The sequence below is a fragment of the Danio rerio genome, chromosome 12, assembly GCF_052040795.2.
Source record: "Danio rerio strain M-AB ecotype USA chromosome 12, GRCz13ab, whole genome shotgun sequence".
In the NCBI taxonomy this organism is placed as follows: domain Eukaryota; kingdom Metazoa; phylum Chordata; class Actinopteri; order Cypriniformes; family Danionidae; genus Danio; species Danio rerio.
This window is the reverse complement of record NC_141032.1, coordinates 50200570-50223470: the sequence shown is the minus strand read 5'-3', so window position 1 is coordinate 50223470 and position 22901 is coordinate 50200570. Positions and strand designations below refer to the sequence as shown.

General features: G+C 38.8%; 1 protein-coding gene across 16 annotated transcripts in view; it reads left to right on the top strand.

The window, feature by feature from the left end:
* rgs7b (regulator of G protein signaling 7b) overlaps positions 1-22901 on the top strand; it is a 97858-nt gene that overhangs the window by 66391 nt on the left and 8566 nt on the right. For 15 of the 16 annotated variants that reach the window (XR_015504717.1, XR_015504716.1, XR_015504714.1 and 12 more), the window contains exons 10-17: positions 604-678; positions 920-1018; positions 3744-3805; positions 6268-6378; positions 11838-11963; positions 12187-12373; positions 14395-14484; positions 17616-17650. Coding sequence is in view for 2 of the 16 variants with exons in the window: in XM_087277079.1 (XP_087133205.1) it covers positions 604-678; positions 920-1018; positions 3744-3805; positions 6268-6378; positions 11838-11963; positions 12187-12373; positions 14395-14484; positions 17616-17636 (771 nt within the window). In the remaining 14 variants the exon portion in view is untranslated. Of the gene's footprint in view, positions 1-603; positions 679-919; positions 1019-3743; positions 3806-6267; positions 6379-11837; positions 11964-12186; positions 12374-14394; positions 15064-17615; positions 17651-22901 lie in introns of those variants that run through there. The other variant, XM_087277078.1, reaches the window with a different exon arrangement.

Below are 22901 nucleotides of genomic sequence, written 5' to 3'. Positions count from 1 at the left end.
TGCTGACCATGTCCATCCCTTTATGAGCACAGTGTCTCCATCTTCTGATGGCTACTTCCAGCAGGATAACGCAGCATGTCATAAAGCTCAATCATCTCAGACTGGTTTCTTGAACATGACGATGAGTTCACTGCACTCAAATGGCCTCCACAGTCACCAGAGCTCAATCCAATAGAGCGCCTTAGGGAGGTGGTGGAGCGGGAGATCTGTTGGTGTTTCTGTGTGGAGTTTGCGTGTTCTCCCCGTGTTGGTGTGAGGTTTCCTCCAGGTGCTCCAATTTCCCCCACAGTCCAAACACATGTTTATTGTAGATGGACCTCAAGAGATTCTGATTGGGTTTCTCCATAATAATGAGTATGAATAATGAATGAACTATAATCTCCTTATTTACTCTCGTTTCCCATGAAAACAGGAGACACTGGACAACACTCACTTATTGAAACTTTTAGAATGTACTTTTTTTCTAAAAGGCCTTTTAATTTACTTTGTACGGCTTAATTTTTATGTATTATATTATATACACTATGTTGTTTATAGTGTTTTTAATAATATTCTGTTTCGTTACGTTTGTGTGTGTGTGTGTGTGTGTGTGTGTGTTTTCAGCCTGGCTGTGTGAACACAACTGAAGCCGACATAAAGAAATCCTCACGGATGAAGCAACCGCACAAAACACGGAAGGTAAACACACACACATCAACACACATACACATTGGTATTAGTGGTTTATGAGGACTCTCTATAGGCATAATGAATTTTATACAGTAATAAAAATTATTATCAGAGTTCTTAAAGGAGTAGAGTTTGAGCTCGTGTTTCTGTCTGTCCAGAAATAAGAAAAACACACACACCTCTGAGTAACCCCTGCTAATCTGTGTGTGTGTGTGTGTGTGTGTGTGTGTGTGTGTGTGTGTGAGCGCAGTCTGTTTACGGCCTACAGAATGACATCCGCAGTCACAGTCCAACATACACCAGCGCACCAGAGGTCAGAGAACCAACAGAGGATGAGCTACGTACACAGGTGACACACACACACTAAAACAAATGAATACACACACTAATTAACATACACACACACACACACACATACACACACTAATACACATGCCAATATGCATCTCCAGACACACACACACAGAAACACATTTTTAAACACGCATAATACACTCACTAACATGTCTCCAGACACACAGACACAAACAATAACCCATGCGCACACACACACACACACACACACACATATATAATACAGACAACATACACATGAACACACACACTATTCATTTTCAGACACACAAACATACTAATAAACAAACACTAACATGTGTCTCCATACACAAACAAACACACACACACACATACACACACACACACACATATATATATATACACACACACTAATACACATGCCCATGTGTGTCTCCAGACACACGCAATTCACATACACCACTAATACACACTCGCATATTAACACACACTGACACATTTTCAGACACACACATACTAAATTGTGTCTTCTTGATACACAGACACAAATAAACAATGACCTACACAAACTTATACACTGACACACACACACAAACACAATAATACACAACATACACGTGAACACACACACACACGCACACACAAACACATTTTGAAACACGCATATTAAAACATTCACTAACATGTCTCCAGACACACAGACACAAACAAACAATAACCCATGCACACACACACACACACTAATACACACAACATACACATGAACACACACTCAAACACACACACACTACTCATTTTCAGACACACAAACATACTAATACGCACACACTAACATGTGTCTCCAGATACAAACATACACACACACAAACACTAGAGCGTACAAAACACTCTGAAACACACACATACACCACTAATACAGTCTCATATTAACACACACTAACAAATATACAAACTCATACACTGACTCACACACACACACACACTAATACACACACACACACACACACATACACTAATACACACAACATACACATAAACACACACACTCAAAAAACACACACACACACACTGACACATTTTGAAACACGCATAATAATACACTCACTAACATGTCTCCAGACACACAGACACAAACAATAACCCATGCACACAAACACACACTGACACACACACACACACTAATACAGACAACTTACACATTGAACACACACAATCAAATACACACACACTACTCATTTTAAGACACACATAATAATACACACACTAACACAAGTCTCCAGACACACAATTAATAACTTACAAACAGACACACACACTCAATTACACACACACTAACTCATTTCCACACACACAAACATACTAATACACACACACTAACATGTGTTTCCAGACACAAACAAACACACACGAACACTAAAGCGTAAAAAAACAATCACACACGCACAAACACACTAGGATACACATACTGTGTACTGACTCAAACACTAATATGCAAGAAATACACACATACACACACACACACACACACACACACACACACATACAAACACACACACAATATCAAATACACACACACTAACATGTCTTCAGACACACACATACACATTTTACACACACAATAATGCACACATATGCTAACACACTAAATCACACCCAGTAGCACTCATCTCCATACACACACATGCTCTCTCTCTAACACACACACACACACACACACACATGAATATATACTGTATGCAATACGTCTCTGCTTCAGCTGATGCAATATTACATCTGCAAATCAGAACAGTGAATGTGGGCAACTTCCTCTTCCTGTCTGAGTGACTGAAGTCATTAATACTGACTAAAATTAGCCAGACTTCACATTAAACCTTCATGACATGCAGTAATGAGCTGCACACGGAGAGATGAAGAGTGTGTGTGTGTGTGTGTGTGTGTACAGTAAAACACACACTCTCTCTCTGTCTGTGAGTGAAAGTCTTTAGCTTTTATTATCACACCATTACTCTGATTTCACACGCATAATCTAAATTCAAGCATTCATTTTCCTTCAGCTTAGTCGCATGTTTATCAGGGGTCGCCACAGTGGAATGAACTGCCAACTATTCCAGCATATGTTATTAATCAGCGGATGCCTTTCCAGCCACAACCCAGCACTGGGAAAGTCCAATACACTCTCACATTCACACACGCACACACACGCACACAAACACTCACACACTCACTCTACGGCCAATTAAACTTACCCAATTCCCCTATAGCGCATGTGGTTGGACTGTGGGGGAAACCGGAGCACTCATGACAACTGACCCAGCCGGGACTCGAACCAGCGACCTTCTTGCTGTAAGGCGACTGTGACTAACTATTGAGCCACCATACTGCCCATTTAATTTACAATGCCGCCTAGGGTAATTAGGGTAAAGTTAGGGTAATTAGGCAAGTCATTGTATAACAGTGGTTTGTTCTGGAGAAAATCCAACACTAATATTGCTGAAGGGGGCGAATAATATTGACCTTAAAATGGGTTTAAAACAATTAAGAACTGCTTTTATTCTAGCCGAAATAAAGCAAATAAGACTTTCTGCAGAAGAAAAAATATTATAGGAAATACTGTGAACATTTCCTGACTCCGTTCAACATCATTTGGGAAGTACTTGACAGAAATTCACAGGGGGGTGAATAATTTTGAACTCGACTGTGTATTTTTGTGCTGATTTTTGCTTATATTGTAGTGAATCTGTCCGTCTGCTCTGTTCCAGATACAGTACTGGCAGGCACAGTTAGACAGACATCGGTTAAAAATGTCCAAAGTTGCAGAGAGGTGAGTTTATCTGCTTGTTGATTGCTCATTATATTAATAAAGTGCTATACTAATAAACTCTGTTTGATTAGAATTAAGGATATTCAGAAACACCGTGCCATTAAAAGCTTGTATTTTTGGGTCTCTTGTTCTTAAAAATGCTGCATTTGATTGATTAAAATGCTTGAAAATATGCAAATATTATTGTAATTTAGAATAGATGTTTTATATGTGATCAGGGCTTGAGATTAACTGTTTTGATGACCGGTCACAGTGGCTTGTAGTTTTCCAATGTTACTAGCCACTCTGCATTTTCACTAGCCACACTTTTGTTGTTGGGAAAATATTTTTATATGCATAAATATGACTTTGACATGCTAAAATGACTTGATTTAGATTTTGTTTTGTCCATATGCCTCCATTCAGTTAACATTTTGTGTGTCATGTATGAGCAAATAGGCCATGGTTTAATAGTGTTGTATTACAATTTTTATTTCACAGGACTTTTCAGAACTCACAATTAGGGATTTATCAAATTCTCTGACCAAATTCTCTGATCTCTGACCACACCAAACAATCATTATTCATTCATTAATTTTCTTGTCGGCTTAGTCCCTTTATTAATCCGGGGTCGCCACAGTGGAATGAACCGCCAACTTATCCAGCAAGTTTTTACGCAGCGGATGCCCTTCCAGCCGCAACTTATCTCTGGGAAACATCCACACACATACACTACGGACAATTTAGCCTACCCAATTCACCTGTACTGCATGTCTTTAGACTGTGGGGGAAACCAGAGCACCATGGAGGGATGCAGGGAGAATATGCAAACTCCACACAGAAACGCCATCTGAGCCGAGGTTCGAACCAGCGACATTCTTGCTGTGAGGCGACAGCACTACCCACTGTGCCACTGCTTCGCCCACAATAATTATTTCTTAGCCACAAATTTTAATTGTGTCAAAACAAGCTGTATACTATACTTTTCATTTAACAAAACATTTCTTAAAAAAAAAACAAAAAAAAAACAAAGAAAAAACAATTGACTTAAAATAAAAATGAAAAATAAAAATAATTTAAAATAATTATTGCCATGTATTAGAAATATGCACAGTATCTGTCCTGGATAGAGGTCTCTCAGATCACCAGTTAACTACACATAAATGGAGAGTTAATCTCATATTAAAGCAATATTGTTGTAAAAAAAGGATGATTAAAGCGTATAAACAAAAATAACCATAAGCAAAAGAAAGCAGGTGAAAAACAAACTGTGATAATGAAAGGATGATCACACGCTTAGGGCCAATTAATAATCTGTTCAAAGCGAAAGCAAGCGCTGCTGCTTACAAAAAGACACGTTTGGAGCTCTTGAAAGCAGCAGGACTGTGGGTGCATGAGCATCACTTTCTGTCTGTTCTATATGAAAGAGAATCGATCGCAGTTTATTCAGTTTATTAGCATTTAATAGCACAGCTAATTACAGTCTATGGGGCAGTTGCTAGGGTGCAGTATGTGGTTGTTAGGGTGTGGCTAGAAAATTAAAAGGCCATCAGTGATTGGCTGCTGGCTAGACTGAGTTAAATGAGCTCAGCCATTAGTCTGTAAGACAGTCTGATGGAGAGTTATGAGCTCACAAAGTTTGATCCCATGTAAAGTCAATGAGAGTCTTTTGTAATGGAAGTCTTTGGGACAGTTGCTTGGGTGCAGCATGTGGTAGTTAGGGGTGTGGCTAGACAGTTAAAAGCTCATCAGTTATTGGTAGTTTGGTAGTCGGAGTTAAATGAGCTCAGCCATTAGTCTGTAGGACAGTCTGATTCAGAGTTATGAGCTCATAAAGTTTGATCCCATGTTAAGTCAGTGAGATTCTTTTGAATGGAAGTCTATGGGACAGTTACTAGGGTCCAAAAGTGGTTACTAGGGCGTGGCTAGAAAGTTTAAAGTTAATCAGTCAATGGCAGTTTGATAGTCTGAGTTAAATGAGCCCAGTTAGAAGTCTGTGCGACAGTCTGATGCAGAATTATGAGGTCACAAAGTTTGGTCCAATGTTAAGTCTATGGGATTTTTCCGACAGTCCCGGGACGTTTTGTGGTGTGAGTTTGGTGGTCATAGCTCAAAAGCTCTCGGAGAAGATGAGTTTTGTTTTTTAGTCTCAGAAGAAGAAAATATAATAATAAGTTTAAATAGGATACACAGTTGCTTCAAGCAAGGAAACAGGAGCACGCACGCTGTTTAACCAGTTTAACTCTGCGGGTTCGTGGCGTTATCGACTTTCGCTTTAAGATTTAAAGGGCTAGCATTGCGACTGACTCCCGTAAGTGGTTTCGTTTGAAAGTGAAGAATCTATATTGATCTATATTTTATATATTTTATCACATTTTTCTAAAACAATAAAAGTGTTAAATTAATATATATATATAAATTTACACACATTTACAGAAGCCTAGTTGTGATTAATTTGGTGTGTGTGTGTGTGTGTTGTGTAGTTTGTTGAGTTTCTCTGAACAGTACATGGAGTACGATCCATTCTTCACGACGCCAGAGCCATCCAACCCCTGGATCTCTGATGATGTCACGTCTTGGGAGCTGGAGGCCAGGTGTGTGTATTTGTGTGTATCGCTGAGTAAACCATGTAAAAACAAGTTGATGTTAATAAACCAAAGCAGTCCCAACACATCATTTCATGTACAGCAACAAAGTCTGAGACAACAGGCGGAAAACCCCCCCGAAATAAAACTCTTGTTTTCATGGTTCATATTAATGTGTTTACTAACAAATAATGATGATGAACAATACCAGCCTGATCTCACGAGGAAGCGTAAGTATTTTACGTTTTGCCAGTTAAGTGGCTAATTCGTACGAATTCATATTAGTTCAGCGTACGAAATTGTAAGATTTTTAAAAAGGAGGCCCCACCCCTAAACCCAACCGTCACTGAGGGATGAGCAAATCGTGCTAAAATGTACTAATTAGATCGTATGAATTCATACGAATCAGCCACTAAATCAAAAAGTTACGAATTGCCGTGAGATTGTGTTGACAATACTCATACAGCATTTATTAATCCTAGTTCAACATTTACTAATGCATTATTAACATACAAAATACACTAACCGTACGTTCACACCGAAAGCAGCGAGAGCGTCCATGGTCGCTCTGGCCGCCCTGGCGACAACGCTGTCTGCCTTCAGCGCTACATTGATCTCGTACTTAAAGGAGCCGTTGCAGCATTATCAGTTACATTCCTGCATAAGACATGTTTCTAGCGTGAAAATGTTGCGCACTTCTTATCAAATTCATATAACAATGGAAGATCAAGTTGCATGTGGTGTGGCTTTGCTCTATTTATCCAATATGTGTCCATATGTCTGAAATATCCTGAAGCAGCAGTGCTGTTTTGTACTGTCACATCGCGTGAGATTCCCGCTTTTTAAAGATAAATTTATATAACATTAATGAACATCAGTAACTCGCCAGTAAGTTATTTAATGTATGTTCCTGTAGGAAAAAATTGTAAATAATTGTAAATCCGGCGACTGCAATAATCAAACCCTTGGGAACAACTGTGGTCGGAACCAAAGTTCACAGGTCTGTGTTCCCTGAACTGCTATTAAGCGGTGGACGTCTTTATTCTGATTGCTTGCCGCCGAACCGCGTCATAGCTCATTACCATAAAGTTGACTTCATTTCAACTCTCCTCGACGCTCACGCCGGCGAACACGCGCCGCGCTGCTCCTCGCCGCTTATCGTCGCCTATCACCGCCGGCTCTCATTGAAAATGAATGATTTCCGGCTACTTTGACGCTCTCGCCGCTTTCAGTGTGAACGTACGGTAAGGCTACGTTCACACTGCAGGCAAATGTCGCCCGAATCTGATGTTTTCCCCCTCATGTGACTCGGGTGATGAACAGCCCAAACCGCATGGAATCTCATCTTTTCAGGTCAGATCTGTGCCACTTTCATATGTGGTCTTAAATCAGACACCGATTTGATGATCTGCAATGCGGTCGCAGTGTGAACGGTTATGTCGGATTTCATGTGACTTTTACGTAATCTTTGAGTGACATGCGTCATCATTCTGTGCTGCAGACATCATCTACCCTCAGCAGCACAGTAGAATAACACACAGGGCGATTACAGTATCACAGAAAATTGGTTGTTCATGTTGAAAAAGATTTTGAAGACAAAACTGGTGCTTGTTAGCTAATCTGGTTAACGATTGAGACACGGGTTGAACGCGAAGCCGAAAAGCGTCGTGGGTGTTGCAGATAAGGGATTCGGGTGCAAAGGAGGAAGAACTTTCTCTCCGAGAGAAAAAAAGGGCAGGTGCTCGAGCACCCAAACCGCCCTTCTGCACGTGTCTGCTGTTTATAACGAAGTAAAATTAAATAACTCCGCCAACGGAGATAAACCAACTCCGCCTGCACAGTTCAGTCTGCGGCTGCTCATTAACCCTTGATGAGTTCATTACACCTCTGGTGGTCAGGGTGCCATGCACCACGCTTGTCATAAATCACAAATGATCAGTGTTTTTTATCACAGGAGACTTATTTTAGGTCTCAAATGCTGAAATACACATTAGTAGTAGCAGAACAATCATTTACAGTACATGAATTACACCACGGTTGTCTGTGAAAAGGGTAATAATCATATAAGCATGATCTGACAACGTGCTTACTCATGCAGCACACACGTGTGCGGATAAATAGACATTTTGTGCTCTCCGTAATGCACTTTTGCACATGCGGGTCAGTTTAGGACCATGATCTGTTCACACTGCACATCTGATATTAGCCCCATTTTTAACAGCAATGTGAACAGCCATGCAAATGCATCAGATCTGAGAAAAAATCTGATTTGAGCACTAAGCCTCGCAGTGTGAACGTAGCCTAAGCTACCAAGGACTAACAATGAATTTAAAATGATATCCTAGCTCTTTACGCTGTATAATGTGGAGACTTTTATTTTGTAAACATTGTATAAGTCAGTCGCGTAATGCATTTGGCAGCTGCTGGAAACCAGTGCAGTTTTACATGAGTAAACATTGGTAATAATTCTATTACAAAACACTTGGATTTTCTATATAAGACAATAATACATCAACCTTCAAAATAGCTTCATAATAAAAGTCACTGTCCCACACTATTGTGCATCATGAAGAGCCAGGATATAATGTAAAACTACTCTGGCTGTGTTCATCTGGAAGGAGAGAGTCATGTATACTGGACTATATATTGAATTGAGGGAGAGTAATTAATTGGGTAATTTACTTTTTGGGGTGAACTATTCCTTTAACAATCACTAATGGAAGCTTTTTGTAAAGTGTTGCCAAATAAATAAATAAATAAGCAAGAGAGAGAGAGAGAGAGCGATAGAGAGAGCATCCTGCTGTTGTCTGTCTGAGTACAGTCGTAATCAATTGTTGACAGCAGTGATGAATGATAATCAGATCAGAGGCGCTGCTGATCAATACTGACGTGTGTTTGTTCTGATCATCTGCACTGAGCTGATGTCAATGTGATTAAACCGTGAACACACCGAGAATAACAAAGCTCATTGAACATCGATATCATGTTTATGGTATCAGATAGTATCATGCTTAAATTAAAAAAATAAATCTCTCCTGCCTCTTCTCAAATCCTCTTCTCTGATTGGTCATTGCTGGTGTGGAGGCGGGATCAAACTGTCACTCACATGAGATCCACTAATAGCAAACCACAACCAGCAGCCAATCAGTTCCACAAGCTCTGCCTTATAAACGCGCACACACTTTTGACCAAGATTCACCAATTATTGATCAATTATATATGTATATGTGTATAATATTTGATTTATATTTATATTAGTGCTGTAAAAAGATTAATCAAATCCAAAATAAAAGCTTGTATTTAGTATTGTATATATGTAGAGAGTTTAGATGCAAAACCTCTCAATGCAGTTTGATATTTTCTTCTAAAATAAGCATTTTTCTCTTGTGTGTAGGCTAAGAGTTTTTTTGTGACGAATAAAAGTTATTTTCATTGCCTTTAAAGTGAAAAACTTTAAATGCAAGGTTTTTGCATCTAAACACTTTATATATATATATATATATATATATATATATATATATATATATATATATATATATATATATATATATATATATATATATATATATATATATACATACACACACACACACACACACACACACACACACACACACACACACACACATGTACGGTGCATATTTATTTTGTATTTATATAAACATTAATACATACATGTATATATTTAAGAAAGTTAAAATCAATATTTCTATCTAATACAAAATATCTATAAATACACATGTAAATATATTTACTTTCTTTGTAATTTATACATTTTTATTAATGAATACACAGTGTTTATACACCATGAGTACACACACATTTCTCATTCATTCATACATTTTCATTCATTTGGCTGAGGAGTCCCTTTATTTATCTGGGGTTGCCACAGCGGAATGAACCACAAACTTATCCAGCATATGTTTTACGCCGCGGATGCCCTTCCAGCTGCAACCCATCACTGGGAAACCCACACACTCATTCACACACATACATACACTGTGGACAATTTAGCCTACCCAATTCACCTCTTCCACATGTCTTTGGACTGTGGGGGACACCCGGAGGAAACCCATACAAACGCAGAGAGAACATGCAAACTCCACACAGAAACGCCAACTGACCCAGCCGAGGCTTGAACCAGTGACCTTCTTGCTGTAACGCAATAGCACTACCTACTATGCCACTGCGTCACCCCACATCTATTCCTTTTGGATGCAAATAATCACAATTAATTGATTGACAACAGTAATTTATATATATATATATACATTTGAAGTCAGAATTATTCCCCCCCAATTGATTTGATTTTTTTAAATATTTCCCAAATGATGTTGAACAGATTCAGGAAATGTTCACAGTATGTCTGATAATATTTTTTCTTCTGGAGAAAGTCTTATTTGTTTTATTTCAGCTTGAATAAAAGCAGTTCTTAATTTTTTTAAAACCATTTTTGGGACAAGATTATTAGCCCCTTAAGCTCCCCCCCGATAATCTACAGAACAAACCATCGTTATACAATAATTTGCCTAATTACCCTAACCTGCCTAGTTACCCTAATTAACCTAGTTAAGCCTTTAAATGTCACTTTAAGCTGTATAGAAGTGTCTTGAAGAATATCTAGTCTAATATTATTTACTGTCATCATGACAAAGGTAAAATAAATCAGTTATTAGAGATGAGTTATTAAAACTATTATGATTAGAAATGTGCTGAAACAATCTTCCCTCCATTAAACAGAAATTGGTGAAAAAATAAACAGGCGCGCTAATAATTCAGGGGGGCTAATAATTCTGACTTCAACTGTATATATATATATATATACACACACACACACACAAACACACAACCTCCCCCTCAATTATTCGCCCGTTTGTTTTTTTTTCTGCACTTTCTGTTTAACTGAGAGCAGATTTCTTCAGCACATTTCTAATCATAATAGTTTTAATAAATCATCTCTAATAACTGATTTATTTTATCTTTGTCATGATGACGGTAAACAATATTAGACTAGATATTCTACAAGACACTTCTATACAGCTTAAAGTGACATTTAAAGGCGTAACTAGGTTAATCAGGTTAACTAGGCAGGTTAGGGTAATTAGGCAAGTCATTGTAGAATGATGGTTGTTCTCTAGAGTCTAGACTATTGAAAAAAAATAGCTTAAAGGGGCGAATAATACTGACCTTTAAATGCTATTTAAAAAAATAAAAACTGCTTTTATTCTTGCCAAAATAAAACAAATAAGACTTTCTCCAAAAGAAAATAAATTATCAGACATACTGTGAAAATTTCCTGAATCTATCAAACATAATTTGGGAAATATTTAACAAAGAAAAATTAAAGGGGGGCTAATAATTCTGACTTCAGTTGTATTAAAGAGATGAGCATGTAGTGATGGGCACAAAATGCTGACTTTAGAGATGTTACTGTGATATGAATGTGTGTGTGTGTGTGTGTTTCTCAGTAAAGAACCTGGTCAGCAGCGGGTCAAGCGCTGGGGTTTCTGCTTCGATGAGGTCTTGAAGGATCCGGTGGGCAGAGAACAGTTCCTCAAGTTTCTGGAGTCTGAGTTCAGCTCTGAGAATCTGCGGTAAGAAGATCAACTCTACAGCGCCATCTGCTGCTGTTACACACACATCACCACTACACACACACAACATTAACAGTCTGCAGAGACAGTGTGGCAGTTGTAATATGATTGTTTGATGACTTAATGGTAGTATGTTGGAAACGGTGGTTGTATTATAGATGTGTTATGATTGTCTGTTGGTTGTACTGTAGTTGTGTGATGGTTGTGTGATTACTTTATGCAGGTTTTGGCTGTCGGTTCAGGAGCTGAAGAAACGACCCATTCGTGAAGTACCCACCAGGGTTCAGGAGATCTGGGAGGAGTTTCTGGCTCCTGGAGCTCCGAGTGCCATTAATGTCGACTCCAAGAGCTACGACAAAACCACACAGAACGTCAAAGACCCCGGCAGATACGCTTTTGAAGACGCTCAGGTCTGTGCTTATGATTGTCTGACTAGACATATGACGATATTCAATGCAATACACTGATTAATGATCAATTATTCCATCTTTTAGAGTGCTTTTAAGGATATTCAGGTTGCTGTGTTGGCAGTTGTTGTTCATCACTGCAGAAAAGACTTAATTGGCGATTTATTTTCGAGATTTTCATGTAATAGTCAACTCTGGATATTTTTAGGCCTTTTGTTTGTTAACTCTGTACAGTAAAGCTTCATTTGTTAACATCACTTAATTTAAAGTCACTGCACTTCCAACTACAAAAGCATTTATTTATTAATATTAGGTGAGGTTAACTTCTTAGTTAATGCATTAATAACACATTAAAATCAATAGTTACATCTATTTAATTAATTGGAAACAATAACTTTACCCTAATAACACTAGTTAATCCTTTAAATGTCACTTTAAGCTGAATACCAGTGTCTTATAATAAAATATTATGCACTGTCATCATGGCAAAGACAAAAGAAATCAGTTGTTAAAACTAGTATTAGTAAAAATTTCTTAATAAAACCTGATAAACAACATATTTTAAAATAAATAAAAAAAATTCACCGGAGGCTGAATAAATTTGTCTTGAACTGCACATACAATAAAACTATAAACAAGTCATTTTTGATTATGGTATCTATTAAAATAATGTTTTATGTAATAATACACTTTAATAAACAATGTAATAAACACTGGGTTACCTCAAGGCTCTGTTCTTGGGCCACTTCTCTTCTCCATCTACACATCATCTCTAGGATCAGTCATCCAGAGACATGGATTCTCCTACCACTGCTATGCTGATGATACCCAGCTATACCTCTCTTTCATCCTGATGATCCCTCGGTTCCAGCTCGCATCTCAGCCTGCCTGTTGGACATTTCACACTGGATGAAAGATCATCATCTTCAGCTGAACCTCGCAAAAACAGAAATGCTTGAAGTTTCTGCCAACCCGACTCTACACCATAACTTTTCAATCCAGATGGATGGAGCAACCATTACTGCATCCAAAATGATGAAAAGCCTTTGAGTAACGATTGATGACCAACTAAACTTCTCTGACCACATTTCTAGAACTGCTCCATCGTGCAGATTCGCACTCTATAACATCAGAAAGATCCGACCCTTCCTATCTGAACATGCAGCTCAACTCCTTGTTCAAGCTCTTGTTCTGTCCAGACTGGATTACTGCAACTCTCTACTAGCCGGGCTTCCAGCTAACTCTATCAAGCCTCTTCAGCTGCTCCAGAACGCAGCAGCATGAGTGGTCTTTAATGAACTTAAACGAGCACATGTCACTCCGCTGCTCATCCGTTTGCACTGGCTGCCAGTTGCTGCTCGCATCAAATTCAAAGCTCTGATGTTTGCCTACAAAGTGACTTCTGGCCTTGCTCCTTCTTATCTGCTCTCACTTCTGCAGATGTATGTGCCCTCCAGAAACTTGCGTTCTGTGAATGAACGTCGCCTCGTGGTTCCATCCCAAAGAGGGAAGAAATCACTTTCCCGAACTCTCGCGTTCAATCTGCCCAGTTGGTGGAATGAACTCCCTAACTGCATCAGAACAGCAGAGTCACTCGCTGTCTTCAAGAAACCACTAAAAACTCAACTATTTAGTCTCCACTTCACTTCCTAATCTGCAATTGCCTCTCTGGATATACCACTAACTGTACCCAAAAAAAAAATAATTACTAAATTACTAAAATATTACTAATACTTTCCTTTTTAGACTTTACACACCTGAAACTTGTCTACAGCACTTATTCATTGTTACTCTTATAGTTGTGTAAGTTGCTTCCTTGTCCTCATTTGTAAGTCGCTTTGGATAAAAGCGTCTGCTAAATGACTAAATGTAAATGTAAATAATAACACACACTCAAAATAAACATGCTGCTTGTTCAAACTGCTTATGTAAAATGTAGTGATAAGTGGTGTATGTATAGTAATAAAAGCTTAAATGATCAACTGTGTTCAGGTTTGTGACTGTACGTGTGTTTCCTCCACCAGGAGCACATTTATAAGCTGATGAAGAGTGACTCCTACAGCCGCTTCATCAGATCCAGTGCCTACCAGGAGATGCTGCAGGCCAAGAAAAAGGTAAAGGCTCTGAAACGGCTGGAAACTGCCATCTGAGCGTCTCCGGACAGCTGGCCGTCTGAACACACACTGCTTGCGGAGCTGGAAACACTTCTTAGGGATCAGGGCGGATGTTAAGGGCACTTGAAAGAACACTGCTTTAGGTGGCGTAGGGTTAACGTGGGAAAACTAGTACAGTCTGAGTCAACTACGTTACCATTCCTGATTTATTATTGCACTGAACATATGTGGTAGCACTTTATAATAAGGTTTCATTTGTTTTGTATTTATTAGAATATTCGATTTTTCTTTTATGTTAGTTAAATTTAACAAGTTAAACTCCGCAGACCTGGTACCGTGTCCTAGACATCATCGACTTTTGCTTTAAGATTTAAAGGGCCAGCATTGCACCAGACCCCCGTAAGTGGTTTGGTTTGAAAGTGTGGAATCTATATTTTATGCACATATGCATCACTTTGGTTTTTATTCTACTGTACAAAAGTAATTTACACTTAAATACACAGTATTTTGGAGACCCGAGCTGGGTGTTGAACATTGGTTCATTTTCATATTTTTCATATGACACATGTACAAGTTATAGCTCAAATGAAAGCTCTTGCCGGTGCTCATACAGTTCTAGCATTCTTTATACTGAACAATATTCACATATCAAACAGTTGCTGAATGAATCTCGCTGTTTCCATGGCGCAGAAGTGAAAACAATACATTTATGAGCAATAAGCAGCCCCAGATAGCACAGACAGCTGTCATCTCTTACCTTATGCTGTGCGCTTCAGGGCCATTCTCCTCTGTTTTTGAGGTGATGTGCAAAAGTAATCCTTTTATATGTCTGACGTGCTCCAAACACAGTGAATTATGTTTGATCAGACAAAAGAATAGTGAAATATGAACACAATGATCGCTCCCTGTGGCTTGTACAGCACCTCTCATCAGTTATAATACAATAACCTCTGCATAGATTATGGTGGAGACAATTTTCTTTCTTCCTATGATTACAGACATGTGCAGAAACCACCAACATTAATTACAGCACGCTTTAAACACTTTCAACAGTGTTTTCTGAAAATTCAAAGGGTTTTCTTTAAAATGATACCAAATCTTTGCATTTACACCTCTGCATGTGGATTTGGGAAGCTTTTAAATTTGGGGAGGCAAAATCCAGGCAGAAGTCCCAAAATAGCAGCAGAGTTGAACTGGTTAATCTCAGATGTTATGTATTATCGAAAGAAAAATAGACATAATTTCATTTGATGATATTATTTACAAGTGTCATGAATTAACAATGAAAATGCATAGTTTAAAAGTTTAATTTAAAAACACCCTGATGAAAAAAAATACTATACTAATTGGTAGTAAACACTATAGTGTGTTAAACCATACTATAAGAAGTAATATTAATTACCACTAGGAATGCACTGATGAGGATTTTTTGGCCGATACCGATAACAGAAAACTCTTCAGACTTGGAGGCCGATAGCCAATATGTGTAGGCCGATAATTATAAATATTTCAAAATGTTATATTGATATATACAGCATATATAAATGTAATTTACTGTGGTTGTGAGGTGCTGGATGAGTTTAAAATGCACCTTGAATGTGCTGGAGAAGTGCTGGAATTTGAAGTTGGAAAAGGTGTAAGAACTCTGATCCTCGCATAAACACCCAAATTAACACACACACACACACACAAAGACACACACAGATATAACCCTTAAAGGACGTTCAAGATGAAAAGCAACCAGAACTATGATTATACTCATCTGCTTGTAAAGGCTAAATACAAATAAAGAGTCAACATTCATTTTTTTTGTACTTAAAAAAAAACTAAAAGTTATAAGAGCCTGGCGGTATTAAAGACTTTGTAAATTCAGTTTGCAGACATTTGTAGGTACAGACATCTATTGTGTGCGTTCTCGGCAGTTTTCTCCTGTCTTTTAATATTGTCCAGATCATTCATTCATTCATTTTCTTGTCGGCTTAGTCCCTTTATTAATCTGGGGTCCACAGTGGAATGAACCGCCAACTTATCCAGCACATGTTTGCGCAACGGATGCCCTTCCAGTCACACCCCATCTCCGGGAAACATCCACACACACACTCATACACTGCGGACAATTTAGCCTACCCAATTCACCTGTACCTGCACCTGTACTTACCTTTGGACTGTGAGGAAAACCGGAGCACCCGGAGGAAACCCACGTGAACGCAGGGAGAACATGCAAACTCCACACAGAAAACGCCAACTGAGCCGAGGCTCAAACCAGCAACCCAGCGACCTTCTTACTGTGAGGCAACAGCACTACCTACTGCACCACTGCGTCGCCATTGTCCATATCGATATCAAAATTATACTGATCGACTGAAATTAAGAAATATTTTGTCCAGCCGTTATGTTTTGTTAGTTAATCTTAATGTAAATGAGTGAAATGAAACCTCATTATAAAGTGTTTTCTAAATGAGCTGTGAATATCAGATTAAGAGCGTGTGTGTGTGTGTGTGTGTGTGTGTTTCTGCTAGATTGATGGCGATGTGCAGGCCTGCTGCATGTTCATGTTTTCTCAGTGCCATATCATGGTGTCTTGGTTCTGCTTGAGCTGTTTCTCATTCTGTTCCTCTTTTTGCTGTTTGTTTCTATTAAACATCTTGTCCTCCGCGTCTCTGCATGCCTTTCTCTCTCTGTTTTTCTGTTCTGTCTGCTTTGTTTTGAAGTGATGAAACAGGAAGTGCTGAGCCTGATTGTCTTGTGCCGTGGTAAGTGTGTCAGTCAGCCAGGCTGATGAATCAGTGTTAGTAGAACTGCAGTCGTCTAACATGATCTAATGTTTCTGGAAGATTCTGCTGAGTGCTGCTGCTTTCATTTGATCAAAATACCCTAAATACCACAGCACGCTAACTTTGTTTTACCATTTTAATTAATAATATCTCAAAATTAACAGACATGTAATATTTGACAACATATTTGATTGGAAATAAGGGCTTTTCCCCTGTGATATGACTGAGAATGAAAACAGCAGCTGCTTTCCACTTGTCACATGGTGTGTTTGTGGTCATGTGATCCATGATGTTATGCATGTGTCTGGTCATGAGGGTGGTTTCTGGTGTATTGATGAACTCTGTTTTCCTTCACAGAAAAGCAAGAATCTTTTCTAGGCTGTGAATCGCAGGTGAGAGCGCACGTTTCTCTGTTGATTTGCAATATCAGTACATAGACATGGGACTAAATTTAACAAGTTAAATAATTAAATACAGTGGGCTCAAGTTTGGGCATCCCAGGTAAAAAAATTTATTCATGTGCATAAAGAAGCCAAGGAAAGATGGAAAAACATCCAAAAGGCATCAAATTACAGATTAGACAATCTTTTAATATGTCAAAAAAAAAATTGGTTTTAATTTTTACACTTTCAAAATAACAGAAAACAAAAAAATGGTGTCTGCAAAAGTTCGGGCACCCTGCAGAGTTAATATCATGTACTGCCCCCTTTGGAAAGCTGAGACCTGACAGTGTCATAGATTCTTCTCAATCATCGACTGGAAAGACCTGGGGCCTACTGTACGAAGACTTGCGTGGAAATCATACTAAAACATTGCGTACGCACAAAGCTGTGAATGTGCGTACGCAGAAAAAAATTCAGATGTATGAAACACTGCGTACGCCGAATCTCATGCATATTCTTTTGTACATCCGAATGAACGTGAAACTGAGCGCAACATGCACGAGCACAAAACCCCTCCCTGACTCCTCCCCCGTATGAATATGCTAATGACTATGCTAATGGAAAAACCCAACGAAAAAGCAAGCAAGAAGAGAAACTTTGAACAGAATGTGAATGTGAGGTGCTGCTTTCAGAGGTAGACCGGAGAAAAGCGGTGTTATTTGCAAGTTTGTTCTCCGGAATTAACAACAAAAGAAAAAAATAGAGTGGGAGAGTTTAGCTTATGAGGTTAACACAGTTGGGTCTGAACATCGCACTGAGTGAATTAAAAGAGAAATAGTGTGATTTATAGGTGTAAAATGTTGCTGTACCCTTAACAGTCTCAGTGGCGCAGCTCTTTAGACGCATGTGATCATGTTTTGACACGTTCGAGCATAAACTGGGTTCGAATCCAGCGTCTGATGAACTCTTTCTTCTTTTTTCCCCCGCTACATATCAGATTTTGCCAATTTATCACGAGAAAGACAAGTAGGAATCATTAATAAGTTTGTGCATCATATTTTATTTGCAGATTTATTGAATGGAAATGTTTCTGATTCACGCATGCAAATTCATCTTCAGATAGTGTCTTTATAGCGATGTGTGTGCAGTAGATCGCTCAGATTACATTGGGAAAACAGGCGACCGCTGCAAATTGTGCTTTAATGTTTGCCTGGTCAACTGTATGGTATGGAAACCTTATATACCTCCTAGATTAACCCATCTGCCATTGCAAGGCTCAGACACTTTGTAGAGAGGAATTTAACACAACTGCCTCTAGGAGTCGCCAATGGAAATAAAACACACACGCACTAAAAATGTGCGTACGCCAGCCATGAAGCTGCCGTGAAGCCGCGCACATTCCCACGTTCAGTTCATCGTTAGTAAATCCAAACGTGAGCGATTCTGAGCGTGAAACCTGGCGTACGCAAAGTTTTTGTGCGTACGCAGCGTTGATACATGAGGCCCCTGGGGTCCGTTCTTCGTACGTGGATTACTTAGTTAGCTTGGATATTGATTATTTGACATGATCCAGGATCGCTTCGTTCTTCAAAGCAGATCCGAGAGTTGTTGTCATAGCAACAGTTCTGCTAGCTCAAACCTGATCAGGGGCAGGTTCAATTCATATAAACATGATTAGATCAGGTCAGTTCAAGCAAAGATAATAAAGTATATTCCGAATTCTGATATTTTCTTACAGTAGTAGTTATATACACTTGAGAAAATAGTAAATATGTTTTAACTATATATATAAAGTTATAGTCATTAATAAAATAAATAAAGTTATACATATTAATAAAACGTATGCAATCTGCACCCTCAAAATGAAAGTACAAAGACTGCCACCTGGTGGTGCAAAGAGAAACTTATTGATATGAACTTTTTAGATCGCATTAGTACAGTTTGTGTATGATAATAATGGACATGTGACTTTTTTTTAAAGCAATAATACATTTATGCAGTCATAAACATGTTTTGACAGTTAATATGACGGTGATTTGATGCTTCACAAAAGTTGCAGACGCCTTTACCAATATTAAAATGCTTTTTTATCCAGTTATTATTTACACTGATTAAAAAAACGGCTACAATAATAATACTATAACATCCGCTCTAACTGTAAAACTAAATAAATTGCTTTTGACACGTGAAAGGGCCAAGCCTGCAGCTCACAACAATGTGTACAGTTATTACGTATCATATTTAACAAACCGTTTACTGCTAATTTGATGTCATTTTGCTCACATGGATAATTAATCAGATGATGTCATTACGCAGCTGTGCCGTCAGCCAATCGTTGCATTGCTGATCATGATTTCGAGGATCGATAGATCTGTCCTTCACAACACACGCAGCGATCTCAGATCAGTTTATCCAGACATTCTAATCTGATTCGCAAACTTGTTTGAAGAACCAAATTAGCGAGAGATCAGTTATCAAGAATAAAAGATCCAGGATCTGCCAAATCATCTTAGATCATTTAAGTGAGCTACGAAGAACGGACCCAGGTGAAGTCAATCTCAAAGGTTTTAAATGCCCAGACTCATACCTCAGACTGACCTTACCCCAACAATCAGCACCATGGGTTCTTCTAAGCAGTTGTCTAGAAAACCGAAACTGAAAATAGTTGACGCTCACAAAGCAGGAGAAGGCTATAAGATGATAGCAAGATCAGATTCAGATGCCAATATCATCTGTTCGCAATGCAATTAAGAAATGGCAGTCATCAGGAACAGCAAGATCTGGAAGACCAAGAAAAACATCAGACAGAACAGCTCGCAGGATTGTGAGAAAAGCAAGACAAAACCCACGTTTGATTGCACGATCCCTGCAGAAAGATCTGGCAGACACTGGAACTGTGGTACACTATTCCACCATAAAGAGGTACTTGTACAAATATGGTCTTCATGGAAGAGTCATCAGAAGAAAACCTCTTCCTCTTCCGTCCTCATCACAAAAATCAGCGTTTGAACTTTGCAAATGAACATATAGACAAGCCTGAGGCATTCTGGAAACAAGTTCTGTGGACCGATGAGTTTAGAATAGAACATTGGCCAGAATGAGCAATGGTGCGTTTGGAGAAGAAGGGGCACAGAATTTATTGAAAGAACCTCTGTCCAACTGTTAAGCATGGGGGTGGATCAATCATGCGTTGGGGTTGTTTTGCAGCCATTGGCACAGGGAACATTTCAGGAGTAGAAGGAGAAATGGATTCAATTAATTTCAGCAAATTTTGGATGGTAACTTGATGCCATCTGTGAAAAAGCTGAAGTTAAAGAGGGGATGGCTCCTACAAATGGATAATGATCCAAAACACACCTTAAAATCCACAGTGGATTACATCAAGTGGTGTAAACTGAAGGTTTTACAATGGCCTTCACAATCTCCTGACCTCAACATTATTGAAAATCTATGGATAGACCTTAAAAAAGCAGTGCGTGACAGACAGCCCAGAATTCTCAAAGCACTGGAAGACTTTTGTAGGGAAGAATGGGGAAAGAGACCTCAAACAAGAATTGAAAGACTCTTGGCTGGCTACAAAAAGCGTTTACAAGCTGTGATACTTGACCAAGGGGGCAGTACAAGATATTACCTCTGCAGGGTGCTCCAACTTTTGCAGACGCCATATTTTTGTTTTCTGTTATTTTGAAAGTGTAAATGATGGAAATTAAAGCAAACTTTTTTGACTTATTAAAAGAGTGTCTAATCTAATTTGATGCCTTTTGGATATTTTTCCATTTTTCCTTGGCTTCTTTATGCACATTAATACAAATTTTTACCTGGGATGCCCAAACTTGAGCCCACTGTATAGAATCTACCGTATTTAAAGGGCCATGAAACCCCCTCGTTTCAGCAGGGTGTTTTCACACCTCTACTTGTGAAAAAGTCAGAAAAGTGGGCGTGTCCAGCTCTGTTTAGAGTTGTGGGAGTGTCTATTTGGGCACCTGATGAGTTTCAGAGTCAAAACACACACACGCACACACACGCACACACACACACACACACACACACACACACACACACACGGGAGACAGTGACTGTGTGTACATGGACATCTGTAGTCGAATTATTTGCCAGATTATTAAATGTTGGGCTTTAACTGCAGTTTGGCTCTTTCATTCAGGGAATTCATTCATGTCCCTCACGACAAACGAGATATTTGATTCGAGGAGCTGCTCTAAGCGTGTATTTTTCATGCAATGTTTGATACCGCACGGCGAATGAGAAAAAAAAACCTCCGCATTTCCCGGAAACTTAGATGCACACGGCAGGTAGTGTCAGAAAGCCGCGTGTGTTATTCCGGTCACAAAATGCGGTGAAAATCCTACACGAGGTTAAAGTTTGGTTGTGGTGCTGACATGTTTACACTCGGTGCAATAGTTAACTTAGTTCGATACGAACAAACTGAATAAACAAAGAGCACTGGTCACTCACTTACCAAATCTGTAGAGACAGAACAATCACCAGCAACTAGAGCCGCGTCTTTATTAAGAGGAGACTACAAGCGAATCCGGATCTCAGCGTTTGCAGATGAGAACAGCTCTCAGGTAAACAATAATCCTTCTTAGACACGTAAGTTATTGTTGTGGAGCGTCGCGTACACTGTTAATCCACACGTGACTCCAGCTGAGCTCTCACAGAGAGAAAATGAAAACAAAACTGAACTGCAGCAAACTATAAAAGCAACACTTCACGCTTGTTTTGCCAACACAACGTGGCGTCTCTGTCGTCTAAACACTGTGACAGTAATGAATATTAATGAAGTTGCACAATAGAGCGCGCTGATTGGTTTGAACCAAGCTTTACTCATGCATTAATGCAGCACACTGTAAGACGTAATAAGACTCACTCTGGCACAGACGTCCAGTCTGCACGCTGGAATACACGCTATTATCTCATGACCGTGACGCAGATTAAAAAATTCATTTTAAACCGGAAGTACGAATTTGCTTGAAATAACGCAAAAACAACCAATTTATACTTTTTAGTGAGATATAGGTGTCCTAATAGTGTTTATAGCAGTGTGGGACACATATACCACTGTCAACAGCTCAACACGTGTGCTCTGGTGTTTCGTGACCCTTTAAAACTTATCACAACTAAAATGTGTGCTCATTATAGTACCATTAATTCTAGCATTTTCAATCAACAATGTGTATTATTTAATGTTCAAATGCAATTCAATTTATTGTGTCATAAAATATCCACCCCAGAGTTTATG